Source organism: Lolium rigidum, chromosome 7 (genome assembly GCF_022539505.1).
Source record: "Lolium rigidum isolate FL_2022 chromosome 7, APGP_CSIRO_Lrig_0.1, whole genome shotgun sequence".
Classification (NCBI taxonomy): Eukaryota; Viridiplantae; Streptophyta; class Magnoliopsida; order Poales; family Poaceae; genus Lolium; species Lolium rigidum.
The window spans coordinates 4,895,505-4,914,204 of record NC_061514.1 but is presented as its reverse complement, the minus strand read 5'-3'; the positions used below and the strand labels follow the sequence as shown (position 1 = coordinate 4,914,204).

Genomic DNA, 18,700 nt, shown 5'->3' with positions numbered 1-18,700 from the left:
CACTCTAACCCCCTTGCTAGACAAACCTTCAAGAGCGGCTCCCATGAATTATTTTTATTTTTGGGTGGCACTCCTTCCAACCTTTCTTTCACAAACCATGGCTAACCGAATCCTCGGGTGCACTGCCAACAATCTCATACCATGAAGGAGTGCCTTTTTAGTTTAGTTTTATTATGATGATGACACTCCCCCCAACCTTTGCTTACACAAGCCATGGCTAACCGAATCCTCGGGTGCCGTCCAACAATCACATACCATGGAGGAGTGTCTATTTTGGTTAATTAATTTGGGACTCGGGAATCCCATTGCCAGCTCTTTTTGCAAAATTATTGGATAAGCGGATGAAGCCACTAGTCCATTGGTGAAAGTTGCCCAACAAGATTGAAAGATAAACACCACATACTTCCTCATGAGCTATAAAACATTGACATAAATCAGAGATGATAAATTTTGAATTATTTAAAGGTAGCACTCAAGCAATTTACTTTGGAATGGCAGAAAATACCACATAGTAGGTAGGTATGGTGGACACAAATGGCGTAGGTTTTGGCTCAAGGTTTTGGATGCACGAGAAGCATTCCCTCTCAGTACAAGGCTTTGGGCTAGCAAGGTTATTTGAAGCAAACACAAGTATGAACTGGTACAGCAAAACTTACATAAGAACATATTGCAAGCATTATAATACTCTACACTGTCTTCCTTGTTGCTCAAACACTTTTACCAGAAAATATCTAGACCTTAAGAGAGACCAATCATGCAAACCAATTTCAACAAGCTCTACAGTAGTTCTCCACTAATAGGCTTAGACTACATGAAAAAACTTAATCATGATCTACTTGAGAGCTCAAAACAATTGCCAAGTGTCAAATTATCCAAGACATGATGAGGCATTTTCTGTTTTCAACCAAATATAAATAAGTGCAATAGCTTCCAACTTTTATCATTGAACATTAAAAGTAAAACGAAGAACACATGTGTTCATATGAAAAAGCGGAGCGTGTCTCTCTCCCAAACAAGGATTGCTAGGATCCGATCTTATTCAAACAAAACAAAAATAAAAGCACACAGACGCTCCAAGTAAAGCACATATGATGTGACCGAATAAAAATATAGTTTCAGGGGAGGAACCTGATAAGTTGATGAAGAAGGGGATGCCTTGGGCATCCCCAAGCTTAGACGCTTGAGTCTCCTTGAAATATGCAGGGATGAACCACGGGGGCATCCCCAAGCTTAGACTTTTCACTCTTCTTGATCATATATCATCCTCCTCTCTTGACCCTTGAAAACTTCCTTCACACCAAACTTCTCATAAACTTCATTAGAGGGGTTAGTACTCAAAAAATTTGAATCCACCTTGGTCCTGTAGTGGCACATTGCAAGAACTCAATAAAACATTAGCTACAGCTCTCCACGTCTAGAAAACCTCGCTTAAAGTCCACAAGAGACAATGCAAAAAAACAGAGACAGAATCTGCCAAAACAGAACAGCCAGTAAAGACGAATTTTAATAAAATACTTCCGTTGCTCAAATCAGAAAACTCAAAACTAATGAAAGTTGCGTACATATCTGAGGATCACTCACGTAAATTGGCATAATTTTCTGAGTTACCTACAGAGAATTAGACCCAGATTCGTGACAGCAAAGAAATCTGTTTCTGCGCAGTAATCCAAATCTAGTATCAACCTTCGATTAGAGGCTTCACTTGGCACAACAAAACACAAAACTAAGATAAGGAGAGGTTGCTACAGTAGTAAACAACTTCCAAGACACAAATATAAAACAAATTACTGTAGCAAAATAACACATGGGCTATCTCCCAAGAAGTTCTTTCCTTTATAGCCATTAAGATAGGCTCAGCAGTTTTAATGATGCACTCGTAAGAAATAGTATTCGAAACAAAAGAGAGCATCAAGAGGCAAACCCAAAACAAGTTTAAGCCTAACATGCTTCCTATGCATAGGAATCTTGTACACAAATAAATTCATGAAGAACAAAGTGACAAGCATAAGAAGATAAAACAAGAATAACTTCAAAATTTTAAGCACATAGAGAGGTGTTTTAGCACCATGAAAATTTCTACAACCATGTTTTCCTCTCTCATAATAATTTTCAGTAGCTTCATGAACAAACTCAACAATATAGCTATCACATGCAGCATACTTTTCATGATTTCCAAACACATAATTTTTATCAAGTTCAAGAATAGTGGAATTAAAACTTTCAAACTTACTTTTATTAATAATATAACAAGGTAGTTGATCAATCTCAATAGATATGGGACTCATAGAATAAGTCAAGAACTCTCCAATCCCATTTTCATTAGTAGCACAATTAATATTATCAAGTAACATAGGACCATCATCTAGAGCTTTATCATAAACATTTGCCAAGCAAAATTCTTTAGTACCATGCATTTCGACATCAGGCACAAACAAAGCGTTATCATAAGATTTATCAAAGTAGCATGGATTATCATATATAACAGTAGCATAATCATTCTCACAAGTATTACTCATAGGTACTATTTCAAGAGAATCCACAGGAACATAACATTCAACCTCGTCTGGTAGGCATGGAGGACAATCAAATAATGTAAGAGATAAAGAGTTACTCTCATTAGAAGGTTGGTATGGGTAGCTAATCCATTCTTCCTCCTTTTGTTCGTCGCTCTCCTCTTCTTTTTCATCCAATGAGCTTTCAGGTTCATCAATTTCCTCCTCTTTTTCATCCAATGAGCTTTCAGGTTCATCAATTTCTTCTTCCGCAGGTTCCTGCAAATTGTGAGTGCATTCTTGTGCATTAATGTGTCTCTCTTTATAATCAAGGATATAAGGATTCCTACTGTAGCATTCTATGCAAGAATTAAGGATAGTAGAGACATAATCTTTAAGGCCCTTACAAACAACACAAGTTTCATAATTCTCAACCATGAAGGATTCTATCTCGGAGGCTCCCATAAATAAGACAAATTGTTCTACCTCCTCGAACCCATAATGAATATAGCAATTCCGATTATAGTTCTTAATTAAAAATTCCTCACTAAAGCCACATTGAAATTTAAGATGTTTAGTATCCTGTTGAGAGCAACAGTTTATATCATGGCGTTCAAGCAAGATTTTAGCAATTGTATTGAATTTTTCTATCATAGCACTCATTATTTTACAAGTTCTTGATTCTCTATAACAATTATAACATTCTATAAGCTCCAAGTAGGTTGTTGGTTCTCCCATAACAGCAGTTTTTAATTTTTTGGTTTTTCAATTTTTTTATGGATTTTTGGGTATATGAGGAAAGTAAAACAAAACTGAAATAAACTAGACAAAAGTAAAATAAGCAAACTAATACTAGACAGAAATAAACTAAGCACAAATAAACTAGACAAAAGTAAACTAAGCAAAACAAAATAAAATAAAATAGAGAGAGATGTAGAGTGTACTCCCCAGGTGAACTTATGAGTAGAGCTATGCCTCCCCGGCAACGGCGCCAGAAAATAGTCTTGATGACCCACAAGTATAGGGGATCGCAACAGTCTTCGAGGGAAGTATTACCTAATTTATTGATTCGACACAAGGGGAGACAAAGAATACTTATAAGCCTTAACAACTGAGTTGTCAATTCAGCTGCACCTGGAAAAACACTAGTAACAGGGGTGATGTGAAAGTAGCAGTAATATGAGAGCAGTAGTAACAAGTAATACGACAGCAGTGAATAGTAATATGAGAGCAATGGCACCGAGAAAACAGTTGACATGTAGAACGAGTATATGATGATGAAAAATGGACCGGGGTTCCCGGCTATCTACACTAGTGGTAACTCTCCAATAACAAGTGTTGGGTGAACAAATTACGATCGGGCAATTGATAGGATTGAAATAGCATTAAGACAGAATATCAAGATCATTAATCATGTAGGCATGTTTTCCAATAATAGTCGTACGTGCTCGCAATGAGAAACTTGCACAACATCTTTTGTCCTACCAGCCGGTGGCGGCCGGGCCTCAAGGGAAACTACTGGATATTAAGGTACTCCTTTTAATAGAGTACCGGAGCAAAGCATTAACACTTGGTGAAAACATGTGATCCTCACATCACCGCCATCCCCTCCGGTTGTCCCGATTTCTGTCACTTCGGGGCCTTTGGTTCCGGACGGTGACATGTGCATACAACTTGTAGATACAATCTAAGCAATAAGTATAGAGCTCAAATCTAAGATCATGCCACTCGGGCCCTAGTGACAAGCATTAAGCATAACAAGATTGCAGCAACAATAACTTCATAAACTTTGTAGATAGACAATCATAACGTAACAATCCATCGGATCCCGATAAAACACAACACCGATTACATCAGATGAATCTCAATCATGTAAGGCAGCTCATGAGATCATTGTATTGAAGTACATGGGGGAGAGAATACCAACTAGCTACAGCTAGAACCCGTAGTCCATGGGGGAACTACTCACGGAGCATGATGGAGGCGATGGCGTTGATGGAGATGGCTTCCGGGGCACTTCCCCGTCCGCGGAGGTGCCGGGACAGAGACTTCGTCCCCCGAATTGGAGTTTCGCGATGGTGGCGGCGCCCACGGAGTCTTTCTCGGAGTTTCGTCAAGAGTTTTGGTGTTTTTAGGTCGAAAGGGATTTTATAGGCGAAGAGGCGGCGCAGGGGGCACTCGGGGCGCCACACCACGAGCCGGCGCGGGCCCGGGCCAGGCCGCGCCGCCCTATGGTGTGGTGGCCCTCTGGCCCCTCTCCGACTCTTCTTCGGTGTTACGGACGCTTCCGGGAAAAATAGGAGGTTTGGTCTTCGTTTCGTCGAATTCCGAGAATATTGCCCGAACAGCCTTTCCGGAACCAAAAACGAGCAGAAACAGGAACTGGCACTGTGGCATCTTGTTAATAGGTTAGTTCCGGAAAATGCATGAAATCATCATAAAGTGCAAGCAAAACATGTAAGTACTGTCATAAAACAAGCATGGAACGACAGAAATTATGGATACGTCGGGGACGTATCAGTCTGCATCTACACACTCGTGCTACTCCGGGTGAAATCCTAGATCTGGGTCTCACGAATCGGACGATGGTGGCGCGCCTTGCGTCGTTCTACCTCTTGGGCATCGTTTTTGGAGCAGCTGCTGGACTACCGCATTGTTGGCGCTGAGTCTCGGTGGCATGGTGTTGCAGGGTATCGACGACGGATGCGGGATGATGTATGCATGCATGATGGTGGAGCCGTTTGGCGTCATGGTGGCATCGATGACAGGTCTTGCAAGGTTAATGCGATGATCTGTCTTGAAGATGGAGTCGAGGAAGACGACGGTAGCAACTTCTGTGGCGTGTGTGTTGGCGTGCGCTGAAAGTCTGCTTGACTGGATGTGCTTCTCACCTTCTATTGGGCGGTTTGGGAAGACATTTGGTTTTTTTGGATGATGTGAGTTGGTGTATTGTCACCCCCTTCATCTCACTGTAGGTTTAGTGATGTGGCTTCGAGTTTGATCTTTTGTATTGTTCTTGTAAAGTTTTGTGAATAATCTAATAAAAATCCGTGTGCATCCTTTGGGATGCAGAAGTTGGAGCGATATTCCCTCATTTCGAAAAAAAATTAATTGTTATATCTTAGCAGCCCAGTCAGTTCAAATTTTGCGCAGATTGTGCCTTTGGTATCCAAAGTTGTTACTCCAGAGTTTTTGATAATTAGAAAAATATGAACTATCTGTTTTGATGTCTATTCTGGCCAAATAAACAACAGTAGTATTAGTACTGCAGTAAGGTCTTCCCTGCATGGCCTTTTAATTCTCCTGCCAGATTGATTTCTTGATTGTCTTAGTGCTGCTTCCTTTGTCACAATTCACTGCATGGCATGTACTTGCGGTCTTGCAGAGCACAAAACAAATCTAAACTAGGAGCCAGAATTTACCATATGGTGGTCAATCTGTTAAAGGTATCATGCAACTTAGTACTCTATATGAATGGTAGTTCAATCCAATATCATGGTGATGGAAATGTTGCTTTTTCGTGTAGGTACGTAACTGTTTCATGCCTAGAAGACATAGTGTGGGAAGAGTGTCGCCGGTAATCTTGCTGGACATAAGAGCATGTCTAACAGAGCCTTCAAACTTGCAACCCTCAAAACCAGTTTGAGGGCCGAGAAATTGTGATTTTGAAGGCCGAAAACAGCCGGCGCAGATCTGCGCCCCGGCCTTCAAATCCTCAAAACTGGACAGCAACATAATCACTTCAAATTTGCAAATAATCATGATCACAAACATGAAACAAACTTGCAAATCATCATCATCACATAGTAAAATCCCATGGAAATCGTAGCAAAATATACAACGTGCAAATGATCATCATCACATAGTCATCGGAGACATCATTTGCCAAACATAAAACATACGAACAACTTCAAGCATCGGTGAAGTTGTCCACACCTCCATCACCTCCACCACTCACCGGAGACTCACCTCGGAGAGTAGACGACGCACCACGCAGTAGCCTCTTCCTCTCGGCGATGTTCTCCTTGTACTCCTTCCACCACTCCAATTGCTCTTCATCCATGTCCTTTTTAGACATCATCATGTGCTCCTTCTCCTCGGCCATGAGCTCCTTCCATGCTTTTGCTTCCTTGAGCTTGATCATCCTCTCCTCCAAGTCGGCCTTGCGCTTGGCATCTTCTCTCCTTGCTTCCAATTGTGCAAGTTTCACCTCTTTCTTTCTCTCGGTGTTAATAAGCTTTGCCTCCAATGCCTTCGCCGCCAATGCCTCCTTTGACTTGATCATTTGATCAATCTTTTCCTTCAAGCTTGATGCCTCCGCTTCCAACTTCATCCTCTCTTTTGCCTTCTTGGTTCCCTCGGGCTTGTCACGGTTTCTTCCTTCTTCATCACTATCATCCATTTTGAGCATATCCGATTTCTTCGGTGCACTCTCTTGATCCCTCAATTTCCATTTGTCACGATGTTGGAGCAATGCCTAACAATGCTTGAATGGGAAGGATTTTCCCTTGGAACCGGCCATGTCCTTGTACCTCAAGTCGGCATATTTCTCCTAAGACATGAACCGACAAGTAAATATAGCATGAACCAACAAGTAAATAAAGCATGATATTTGTACTCACATAATCACTCTCAAGACAACCACTTGTTGGTTGATCCCTCACTTGGTCCATAGCCGCACTCCAACGAGCACAAGCGGGCTTCATCAAGTCCCACCGGCCTTGAAGCGATCGGTAAGAACGAGCTCTCAATGTGGCAGTCTTGGGTTTGAGCTTGCAATACATGTCCTCAATGCGTTGCCAATAACGTTTCCCGGTTTGATCGGTGCCGGTGACCGCATCCAAGCCCACTTGCGACCAAGCCTTCACCAAAAGGACATCCTCAACCTCCGTGTAGTTCGCAGTGCGAATTGGCCTTCGAGCACCACCTCCCGCTTCAAACATTTCCTCTCCAATCTCGGTGACATCGTCATCTTCATCTTCCTCCTCCTCCTCCTCCACACTGGCCTCCTCAACCGCCGGCTCCTCAACATGGTAGTCGAAGGAATCAAGTGGAGGATCCCCGATGTTCACCTCCGCGTCGTTGAGCAATGCACTAAATGACACGGTTGGGGCGGACATTTCATCGAGCACGTCGGTGGCGATTGGCGGCGTTGGACCGGGCGTGCTCGCCGGTGGCGGTGGTGGTGGCGGGTCCGCCCCCTTCTTCCTCCTTGCGAGCTGCTTCTCCTTGCGCGCGGCAGCCGGCTTGGGGGCGGGGGCGTGCCGGCCGGTTTCGCCGCTTCCCGGCCGGTTTGGCCTTCTTGGGGGCAGGGACGGGGGCGGGCGGCACGGAGGGGGTCGCCGGCAGGAGGTGGGTGCCCGTCGCCTCTGTTTTTGCCCGACGTGGGTCGCGGCGACCATCGTCGCCACCGCGGCATCGGTCGAGGCGCAGGGCGGGACCGGGGCGGGGCCGGGGGCGGGCGCGAGCGCGTTGGGGGCGGGGCCGGGGGCGGGCGGCGCGGAGAGGGTCGTCGGGGGCTGGCCGGCCTCCATGGCCGGCGGCGGGGACGGCGGCGGGCACCGGCGGCGCGGACGGAAGGGGGGCGGGGGCGGGAGCAGTTGGGAAAAATCCCTCGCGCGCGTGGGGTTTGACCGGGTGAGGGCTCGACCTGGAAATTTGCTACGAACCCTCACTGCTGCAAGTTGGGGGTCCAAGTTGAGGGTTCGGCTTGCAAATTTTTTTGTGGGTTTGCAGTTTTGAGGGCTCTGATCTGCGCCGTTTTTTTGTCTCAACCCTTAAACTGGCAGTTATTTTGAGGATTTGACCAGTTTGATGGTTCTGTTAGACATGCTCTAAGCAGCTATAGCGCTATTTGAAGTAAGCTGTTCATGCCTACAAGGTTTTGTCTAGTTTTGGCCAATGCCCACAACCAATCACCTTGCAAGAAGTGTCAAGTCAATGGAGCACACTTTATGCTTTGAGATAAAAAAAAGTTATCTGGTCTACCAATTAATAGGTACCATTCACGAAAACACAAATATTCTACTCCATCCGTTTCATAGAGGATGTCTTAAAAGAGCATCTCCAGTCGCGTCCCCCAAAGCATCCCCAAACGGCGCCGAATCGAGCGTTTGGGGGACGAGTTTTGTTCGTACCGCGTTTGGTTAGCCGCGTCCCCCAAATGTTGTCTCCAATCAGAAATTCAAATAGTTTGCATTCAAAAGAGATCGTTCCTGCCAAAGTCGTCGCGATCAGAGTAGCAGTGATCAAAGTACTAGGCGCGCGATCATATTACAGGCCGACGCAAGAATTAGAAGAAGGAGAAGGGGTTGGGCGACGCCGACACTGACGGCGCATCCTGATTCGACGTAGGCCCGTCGATCACGATGAACTCGTCGTGATCTTCCTGGTGTGCATGCTCCGTCTCCGACGCTGAGGCAGAGGCCGACGCATGTGTAGTAGCCGATGCTGTGGCAGACGCGTTTTCGGCTCTTGCTCTGGGGGTGGGGTTGCTACCACTGCCTCTGCGGCTAGTGAACGGGGCACCGTCCGGACCAGGTCCTAGCTCGCGCTGGGTAGCTTGCTCGTACGCCGGGGAGTAGAACATGGCTTTGGGTTTGAAGCCGTCATGCGGCAACGCATCCTCGTACCACGGCGACAAGTTTGGCGTCACGCACCCTGGAGTGGCGGAGGGGCCGTTGACATAGGCATCCCCAATGGGCCTGCCGAAGATGGTACTCGGGGTCTACTGAAGGCCCATGACTCGAAGAATACGAGCTCGGAAGCCCAATTAATTGTCGATATGGAAAGATAGAATTGTATTAGGAATAGAAGACTTGTAACCTATACGGGATGAACTCGAAGAGTCTCCCAGAGTTTGTAACTTGTACAATACGAAACCCTCGGCTCCGCCTCCTATATAAGGGGGAGTCGAGGGACGAAGAAAGGATCGATTTCATTATCAACACAACCCTAGTTTTCTAGCAGTCGAGTACTTTTCCGGCTGAAACCCTCGAGATCTACTTGCCCTCTACTTCCACGAAAACCCTAGTCTACAATCCGTAGGCATTGACAAGTCGATACCTTGTCAATTGGCGCCGTCTGTGGGGATTAGAGGCGTCAAGAAGCTGATCTCGATGTCACGTTCAACATCGTCGACATCTTCGGTGGCAAGCAATGCGATGGATGAAGGTAAACAAATCAAAACTGGTCCCGTCGATTTAGAACCGGATGTCGACGGAGACACCACTCGCAGAATGTACGCCGACACCGACGTACTCCATGGGCTCGCGTTGTTGGCAGCGATACACCCGGCCAGCGCCTGCTGGTGCGCGCGCGCCGCCAACGACTTCTTCTCCAGTTGCGCCGCCCTCCGTTCTTTCCGCTCCGCCGTCGACATCTTCCGGCGCCGACAGTCTTGATGCCACTGATCATCGGTCCAGCTTTCCGGCTTCTTCTTCGGAGTCGGCGCCTTCCGCGGCTTCGCGAACGGCGCCTTCGCCCCTTTCGTCTCATTGCCCGGCGGCTTCTTGGTCCCTTTCTTGGACTTTTTTTTTGGGGGTTGTCGGCGGCGCCATGGATGGGGAGAGGGTAGCGGCGGCGTGAGTAACAACGTAGCGATGGCGGGAGGGAGAAATAAATCGGCGGGATAGGTCAAATGTGTTGGGATAGCAGAAATGCGCGGCGGGAGAGGCACGATGTGGCGGGAGAGGCGCGATTTGGCGGGAGATGGAGATGAATTTTTCCTGTACCGCTAATGCGTCGGTCCCGCCACGCCTCGCCTCGCTTTTCGGTGTGTCCGGCGTCCCCGGAGTGTCCCATGTGGGGCTGATACGGGCTCGGGGCGCCCGACACCGTATCGGGCCGCGCCGGACAAAAAAAAGATTTGACGCGGTTGAGAATGTTTTTTTGTTCGGCGCGCCCTTTGGGGACGCGACTGGAGTGCTCTAAATTTGTCTAATGTAGAGACAAATCTGAGATATCCTTTATGGGATGGAGAGAGTAGCAAAGTAGGTAGTTCATTCCATTCCGAATTAGTTGTGGGTAGCTTTTAGGCTAATCTTAAAACATGTAATTCCAAATGATCCTGAAACTGCACTTAGTGTCTTAGTAGTATATTTTTTAAAGGTAAATGACGAATTTATCATCGGAAAGATGCAGCCTAAGATCCCACACCCGGCCTTCTGTATAGTAAAGGTGCACACAGCCAAAATACAATACTTTATACTTGGAAGATGGTAAATGATGATTATCTCTAAGGTCAAGGTGCATCAATCCTGGGTGACTAGCTCTTATAAAATACTTGAGTGAAATAATACAATATAGTGTTTAGATGATCTGCAGGCCATCACTTGTCGTGGCTGTCATGAGGTTTTGAGAAGACGCGACGAACTTGGAGCATGCCTTCTTAAGCCCATCACAACCATGTTGTTCAGCAAATGCCAACATAAGTGGCACCGTAGTATTGTTGATACGGTCGCACAACATGTTTGTGCAAATCAACTTCAGCCTCTCGAGATTATATCTTCCCGCCACCACAAATAAATGCTGAGCCATCTCCATGATGACACCGTCATCGATACTAGGCAACGTGTCAGTGTAGATGAAGTGGAGCATCATCTTGAATACCTTGGCTTCCATGTCGTTGATCTGTATAAGCGTTGCATCATTCTCCTTGGCCGGACCAAAGAGCTGTGCCATGAACACCGACGAGCGAGCGGCGAGCAAGCGGCTATGCGCGGCAAACATCTCTCCACCGACCTCGAAAGTTATGTCCGCCCCCACACCGGTTTCCAGCATACGACGGAACTGATGAAGCATGTCAGGAGGTGGCACTGTGACGAGCTGTGTTGTGGGCTGCACGCGGATCTCCTTGGCGACAGTGACATCGCATCTTATACGGAAACAGTCATCTTTAAGATACGCCGAGTTCTCCAATTCCTCCCTTCTAATGAATCTTGGAAATTCAGTTATGTGGCCTTGGGCTGTCGTGTACTCTGGCACCGGTTCACCCAGCTGATCCAGCAGACTAAACCTGCAACTTACCTCGACGTTGGTAGCATCTGTGTTGTGAAGAAGTAGATAAATAGATATGCAATCGTCGGAAAATGAATCGTGGCCATCAGGGTAGTATATAATTTTCCAGGTATGCCCTCCAACGCTGAATATGCCGGATGGAATGCCCCGACGAACGCCGAGCCCAACGGTATTTGAATATCCCTGGACTGTGAGCACGTGCGATCCGGATTCAGCTTCGGCGACAATGGTAGATGATGTGTGCGTTGGTGTGGCAAGGGTAGTCTCGGAAGAGCTAAGCACATCCGGTGGAGTATCATCGACATTGGCGACTAGGTCTTCTAGAATATTTGGCTCAGTGGACTTGAGGTTCTCAAATGCATCACTCCCTACGATCGCCATGAGGTTTTGGAGAGACGCGAGGAACTGGAAGCAAGCCTTCTTAAGCGCGAGACAACCATGCTGCTTAGCAAATGCCAATGCAGCTGCCGCCGTGCTTGTGCTAATGTTATTGCACAATATGCTCTCGCATATCATCTTGAGCTTGTCGAGGTTGTACCTCTCTGCCGCGGCGAACAACATCCCAATTGTTTCGTCATCGTCATCATCAATGGTGGGCGACGAGTCGGTGTAGATAAAGTGGAGCATAGCCTTGAAAACCCTTGGCTCCATGTCGCTGATCGACACGCTCGTTGCAGCATCGGAAAGAAACTGCGCCATGAACACCGAGGACCTAGCGGCCAGCACGCACCAGTGAGCCGCAAACGTCTCTCCGCCGACCTCGAAGGTCACGTCCGCGGCCTCGCCGGTCTTGAGGATGCGGCCAAGCTGCTCAGGCATGCCAGAGGGTGGCGCCGTGGCGTCCTCGGTGCGGATGTTGGTGACGTCGACCTCACATCTGGCACTGAAACAGTCATCTCTAAGATACGGCGAATTCTCCAGTACGCTCCTTCTGATGAATGTTGTAGACACGGTTCCGTCTCCTTGAGCGACGCACGTACGTGTACGGTATGGTTTAGTGTATTCTGGCACCGGTTTGCCGAGGTGATCGAGTAAACTGAACTTGCATCTTATCTTGACGACGTTGGTTGCATCGGTGTGGGTGTGACGAAGCATTATACCAATGGATATGCAATCGCTTCTTGATATGCTGAAACCATGGGGGAAGTATGCCATTACCCAGCTATGCCCTCCGACCCTGAAACTGCCCGACTGGATGTACTCGCCAACGCCGTGTCCAGTGGTATGGGAGTATCCCCGGACTGAGAGCACGTGCGACCCGGAAACAACGTCGGTAACGATGGTCGATGCTGTGTGCGCCGGCATAGCGCCGCCGGCGAGGACTGCAGGTTCGGAAGAGTTGAACATACTACGAGCTACAGTCGCGTCGGGCCAACAGCAGCCGGATGGATTTAATATGAACTGTCGGTGCTAGTTTCTGAGGAGAAACACGTACGAGCAACCAAGCTATGTGATGGCATCTTATCAGAGTCAATCTGAAAGATTCTACCGAAGCCTACTCGTATGCGACCTCCTGTCCGGCAAAACGGCAGAAGGAAGCAATTTTCTTTAGAGGAAACAAAACGAAAAGAAACTAAACAGTACTTAGACATCTTGAGGACTAGTTAAGCGGTTGCATCCAAGTAGAGTTCGGTAATGTTTTTGAGTTTGATTCTGAATAGGACAATATATAACATGTGTACTACAGTATTAATATACATCAGAAAAGTTGAAAATTTCATAGCTTAATTTCTCGTCTAGGTGTTCCTCGCAAAAAGCTGTTATCGATCCCTAACGATTCAGTCCACCCCGCTGCTGGTAGGTAGACGACCACACATATGTTTAGCTCTTCCGAGTCCGTCCTTGCCGGCGGCGACACTCCGGCTCACACGGCATCGACCATTGTCGCCGAAACCTTGTCAGGTTCGCACGTGCTCATAGTCCGGGGATACTCCGTCACCGTTGGGCTCGGCGTCGACAAGATCCTCCTATCAGGTAGTTTCAGCGTCGGAGGGCATACCTGGAATATGCTGTACTGCCCTCATGGTCACGACCCACATGGAGATTGGATATCCGTGGGTCTAAATCTTTGTCACACCGCCGCCGCGAACTTCAAGATAAGATGCACGTTTAGCATACTGGATGATTTCGGCGAACCGGTGCCAAGATACACAACAGAGTGCCGGACGGCCACATGCTTTGACAAAGGAGAAGTAATGTCGTTTCCAACATTCATCAAAAGGGCCGAGCTGGAGGAGTCTCTGTATCTCAAAGACGATTGTTTCAGTGTCAAATGTGATCTCATAGTCACCAAGATCCGCACGGAGGACATAGCGCAGTTCGTCATGGTGCCACCTTCTGACATGCATGAGCGATTTGACCGTATACTCCAGACCGGGGAGCTGGCGGATGTGACTTTAGAGGTTTCCGGCGAGACGTTTGCCGCGCATTGGTGTTTGCTGGCCGCTCGGTCTCCTGTGTTAATGGAGCAGCTCCTTCCCATGAAGCAGGGCGTCAACCCACGTGTACAGATAAATGACATGGAGTCGAAGGTTTTCCATGTCATGCTCCGGTTTATCTATACCGACTCGTTACCCGATCTGGATGCCGGTGAAACCATGGAGATGGCTCAAAGCCTGTTTATCGCGGCATGTAGGTATAACCTTGAGAAGCTCAAGTTGATCTGCGAGAACTTATTGTGCAACTGCATCGACACAAGCAAGGTTGCATCTGCATTATTATTTGCTGAGCAAAATGGTTGTCTTGGGCTTAAGAAAGCATGCTTCAAGTTCCTTGCGTCTTTTGAAAATCTGAAAGAAATTATAGGAAGTGATGGCTTTGAGAAGCTCAAGACTAATGATCCAAATATTCTAGAGGAGTTAGTCGCCAATGTTAATGCTCCTTGACCATTTCCATTGGAAAGCGACAAACATATGGAAACTTTGCTAGCATTTATATTTTTAGTCTCAAAATAATATATGATGTTTGTTACATCTTTGGTAAGACATGCCATTTCATAAGGCACGGTAGTATGATGTGGAAGCACTTTAGGATGAAGGAACCACATTCTACAAGTGTACTTGAGAAGGTACCTAGTTTGGCCATTCAGCAACTCTAAATACATAGATTTCACCGAAAAGGATCTAGAAGTTGTTAAACCCCATCTAAAGGTATCCTAACTATCAGTTAAGTCAATGCTCATTAATCTTTGTACTAAATGTAACCATCTAGCCCATTTGGTTCTTGTAGAAGCTTTATTTAGAAGAGTTTGTGCCAAGATGTGTGTCAGTGAAACTTCTTTTCGTTGAGCAATGTTATTATAAAAAAATGGATATTGATGTGCTAGTGGCATATCTTCTAACCACGATGTCCTCCTTGAACCTTGTGGTTTGTCCCTTGTCTATTGGAAACAACCCTTTGGAGAGCAACTCCTCCTTGACTCTCATAAAGAATTTCCAAAAAATGTGGAATCCGTGGGTTTAGATTTCACTTAGTGTAAATTTTATGAGCAAAGATATTTGTTATGCAGCAGCTTTCGCCACACTCCTTCCTCGTTTAAGATTTTAAGTATGCACTTGCCGAGTAAACATTTTTTTAATCTTTAGAACCCCTATTCCTAGACCCCCTTGGTCTTTTGGTCAACAAATGATATTCCACTTAGCTAAACGATAATTTCTTTTGTGCCCATTGCTTTGCCAAAAGAAACACGATCCAAATAATTTTAATCATCTCCTGTGTATCCATTCAGGTATTTACAAGAAGGATATGGTGAACATCGGCAAACTAGTTAAGAATGGGTTAATTGATACTATGCGATCTCCATAAGATAATAATTTTCCATCCAGCATGCCATTTTTTCTCCAAACGAATTTCAATAGGTTTCCATTTTTCAATCTGTAGCTTCTAAAATGGATTGGAAATCCCATGTATCTGAAAGGGAGACAGCATGATTGCACCCAAACAATTCTTTATATTGATCATCCACTTCATTTGCTATCCCAAAAGCAGAAAAAATCACTAACATAAAAAATCACTCTTGTCGAAGTTAGTCTTTAAGCCAGAAAGTTACTACAAAATGCAAAGAATTGTCGTCATATTTAGGTCTTTTTATATTATGGTCCATCAAAAGGATTGTACAGTATCATTCTCATATTGAAGGATGGAAACACCTCCCTCCGTTAAATGAGGGATGGGGTCATGCCATCCTCTTTTGCTCTAGCAATTAGGATAGGCAACAACAATCAATCACTATATTAAACAGAATTGGAGAGAGAGGGTCACCCTGTCTCAGAACTTTTTTAGTTTGAAAATAATGACAATGTTGACGTGGATACCCACACTACCTTTTATGAACAAAATGGTCTATCTAGTCACATCATTTAAGATCAAAACCTTTCATACCAAGAGCATGTTGGAAAAAAGTAGTCCATTTAACTTTATAATAAGACTTTTTAAAGTCGATTTTTAGTAGAACTACATCTAATTTCTTCCTATGAAGTTCGTGAATGGTTTTCATAAAGAACCACAACTCCTTCTAGGATGCGGCGCCCGGGCATAAAAGCCGTATGAGTTGGCCGCTGTTACACCATTAGTGCCCACTTAAATAAATTTGACGCTTACATTAAAGATGATAAATGAGACAATTTTGCTAAATCTGAATTCTTGCTTTTTTTGGGGTAGGAGAATTATTGTGCGAAAATTCAAGTGAAACAGGGGCAGCTCCCACCGCTGAATTCTTTAATACGGAGCCATTAAATGTCCTTTTACAATGTCCCAACACTTCTGTTCGAGTTCAGTTGGAAACTCATCTGATCCTAATGATTTATTCTTTTTCATTTGCATTATGACGTTGAACACACTTTTTTTGACGATCAAAAGCAGGAGCTCTGCCATTTCAAGAGGGAAACTGTTAACTGAGATAAATATCTGCCAAAGAAAGATTACACAAGCAAGGTGAGAACTTGCTAGCTAACTCAAAAAATTGAACTCTCGCAAACTAACTCAACGACAACTCTAGCACTAATAAACTTGGACCCGAAAACCCTCCTATTACGCTATTTCCACAGATTCCACGCAACATAGACCGCCGCTGTGGCTTGCGCTCTTGACGCCTTCAGCTTATGCAACTTCCAGATCATACTCCACCAATTTAGAATAGAGGAAGAATTAGCCCCAATGTTAGCTGCCTGAGAAAAGGCAGATGACAATTGTTGCCAGACTTCCTTCACGTATGGGCAATTGACAATGATGTGAGACGCCGACTCAGCCACTAGATCGCAGAAAACACACTGATCTTGCGACAGTAAAACCTCTCCGCTACGTCAGTCTCTAGCATAGAAAAAAATTTGGGGCCGGTGCCCCAACAAAACTCTTGTAATAGTTTGTGATATAGTATACTTAAGATTCTCCTGTTCTACAATTGTATCTTCAATTAGTCTAGTTGGAAGATATTCTTCTTTCTATATTTTCCATTCAAAATGAGGTGAAAGTACTTTGTGTTGTCATAGTGTAAAAAAGCTATACTTCCCTATGAGCTTCAAATAGGAGGCCCCGTCGATCTGGCCGCAGCCGGAAACGATCCAACCTCCTCTAGTTGGTAGCCCGGGGCTTTCTAGCTGTCCTGAGTCCCAGAATACTAGTCGAGGCATTGAAATCATGTAGAACTAGGACCTGACTCTGCAAACGAATCGGATGCGGATTAGTTTCCAAGTGCCAATCGGTGTATGTATGTGTACCATAAATACATCGGAGAAGATTGTAAATCACATACCTTCGTTTCTCCTGCGTGTACGCGTCCCTCGGCCGAAGTCGCTAGCACTCTATTCCAGCTATTCGATCCATTGATCCCACTAGACGGCCGGATATGCCTAGCTCTTCGGAGCCTGTCCCTGACGACAACGGCGACACGCCCACGCCGGCGCATACGGCTTCCACCATTGTCGCCGAAGGTGTGTCCGGGTCGCACGTCCTCACGGTTCAGGGATACTCCCACACCATTGGGCTCGGCTTCTCCGGTCCTATTCCGTCCAGCTTATTCAGCCTCGGAGGCCACACCTGGCAACTCGGGTACTACCCTGATGGCATCAACACAAACGACGTCGACTGGATATCTGTTTCTCTCTCGCTTCATCACGCCGAGTCTACCTACACCGAAGCCAAGGTAAGGTGCAGGTTTAGCCTGCTGGACCAGGCGGGCGAACCGGTGCCAGAATACACCACGCTGTACCAGGCACGAAAATGCCATCTCCATGGACACGGCATCAAGTCTCATAGATTCATCAAAAGGGAGGAACTCGAGAGCTCGCCTTACCTTAAACACGACCGTTTCAGCATCAGATGTGATCTCAGCGTCACCAAGGAGATCCGCACGCAGCCCGGCACCGCGACGCCATGCGTCGTCACCACGCTGCCGCCTTCTTCCGGCATGGCTCATCAGCTCGGCCGTACCCTGGAGACCGGCGAGGGCGCGGACGTCACTTTCGAGGTCGGTGGGGAGACCTTCGCCGCGCATCGGCCATTGCTCGCCGCTCGGTCCTCGGTGTTCACGGCGCAGCTCTTCGGCCCCATGAAGGACAACGGCGCGACGTGTATACGGATTGATGACATGGAACCCAAGGTGTTCAAGATGATGCTCCACTTCATCTACACCGACACGTTGCCTAGTAGTACTACAGATGACTGCGAAGTCGTCGAGATGGCTCAACATCTGTTTGTGGCGGCGGATAGGTATAACCTCGAGAGGCTAAAGCTGGTTTGCCAGAACACCCTGTGCACCTACATGGACGCAAGAACGGTGGCAACTACCTTGGCACTTGCTGAACAACATGGCTGTGACGAGCTTAAGGAGGCATGCCACAAGTTCCTCGCCTCATTCCAGAATTTAAAGGCGGTCATAGCCACTGATGGATTCAAGCATCTCAAGACAATTCGCCCCAATATTCTACAGGAGCTACTCCATCTTCAGGTGGCTGATGCTCCTTTACCTTAATTTGTACTCCCTCCGTTCCTTTCTATAATGCCTATTGTTTTTTCGCTTTTGTTTCAGAATATAAGAGGAAAACTGTGTTTTTTTGCAAATAACCCCTTCCACCGATATGTTCCCGTCCAGAAAATCTGGAACAAATCTGTTCACGTTGAGAAAATCTGGTATGCAATCACGAAGAGAAAATCTGGAACTGGAACGATTCTGTTTACGTAGACTATGTTCCCAT

General features: G+C 46.2%; 1 protein-coding gene across 1 annotated transcript; it reads left to right on the top strand.

Annotated features, from left to right (window-relative positions):
• Positions 1-17,352: 17,352 nt before the first annotated feature.
• On the top strand, positions 17,353-18,477 carry LOC124669731 (BTB/POZ and MATH domain-containing protein 2-like). The gene has a single exon (XM_047206291.1). It carries the CDS (start codon positions 17,353-17,355, stop codon positions 18,475-18,477), a length of 1,125 nt encoding a protein of 374 aa, XP_047062247.1.
• Positions 18,478-18,700: the final 223 nt, after the last annotated feature.

Bases quoted from the DNA above. Each gene is read 5' to 3' on its own strand.
- LOC124669731 (XM_047206291.1), top strand. From the start codon at position 17,353: ATGCCTAGCTCTTCGGAGCCTGTCCCTGACGACAACGGCGACACGCCC.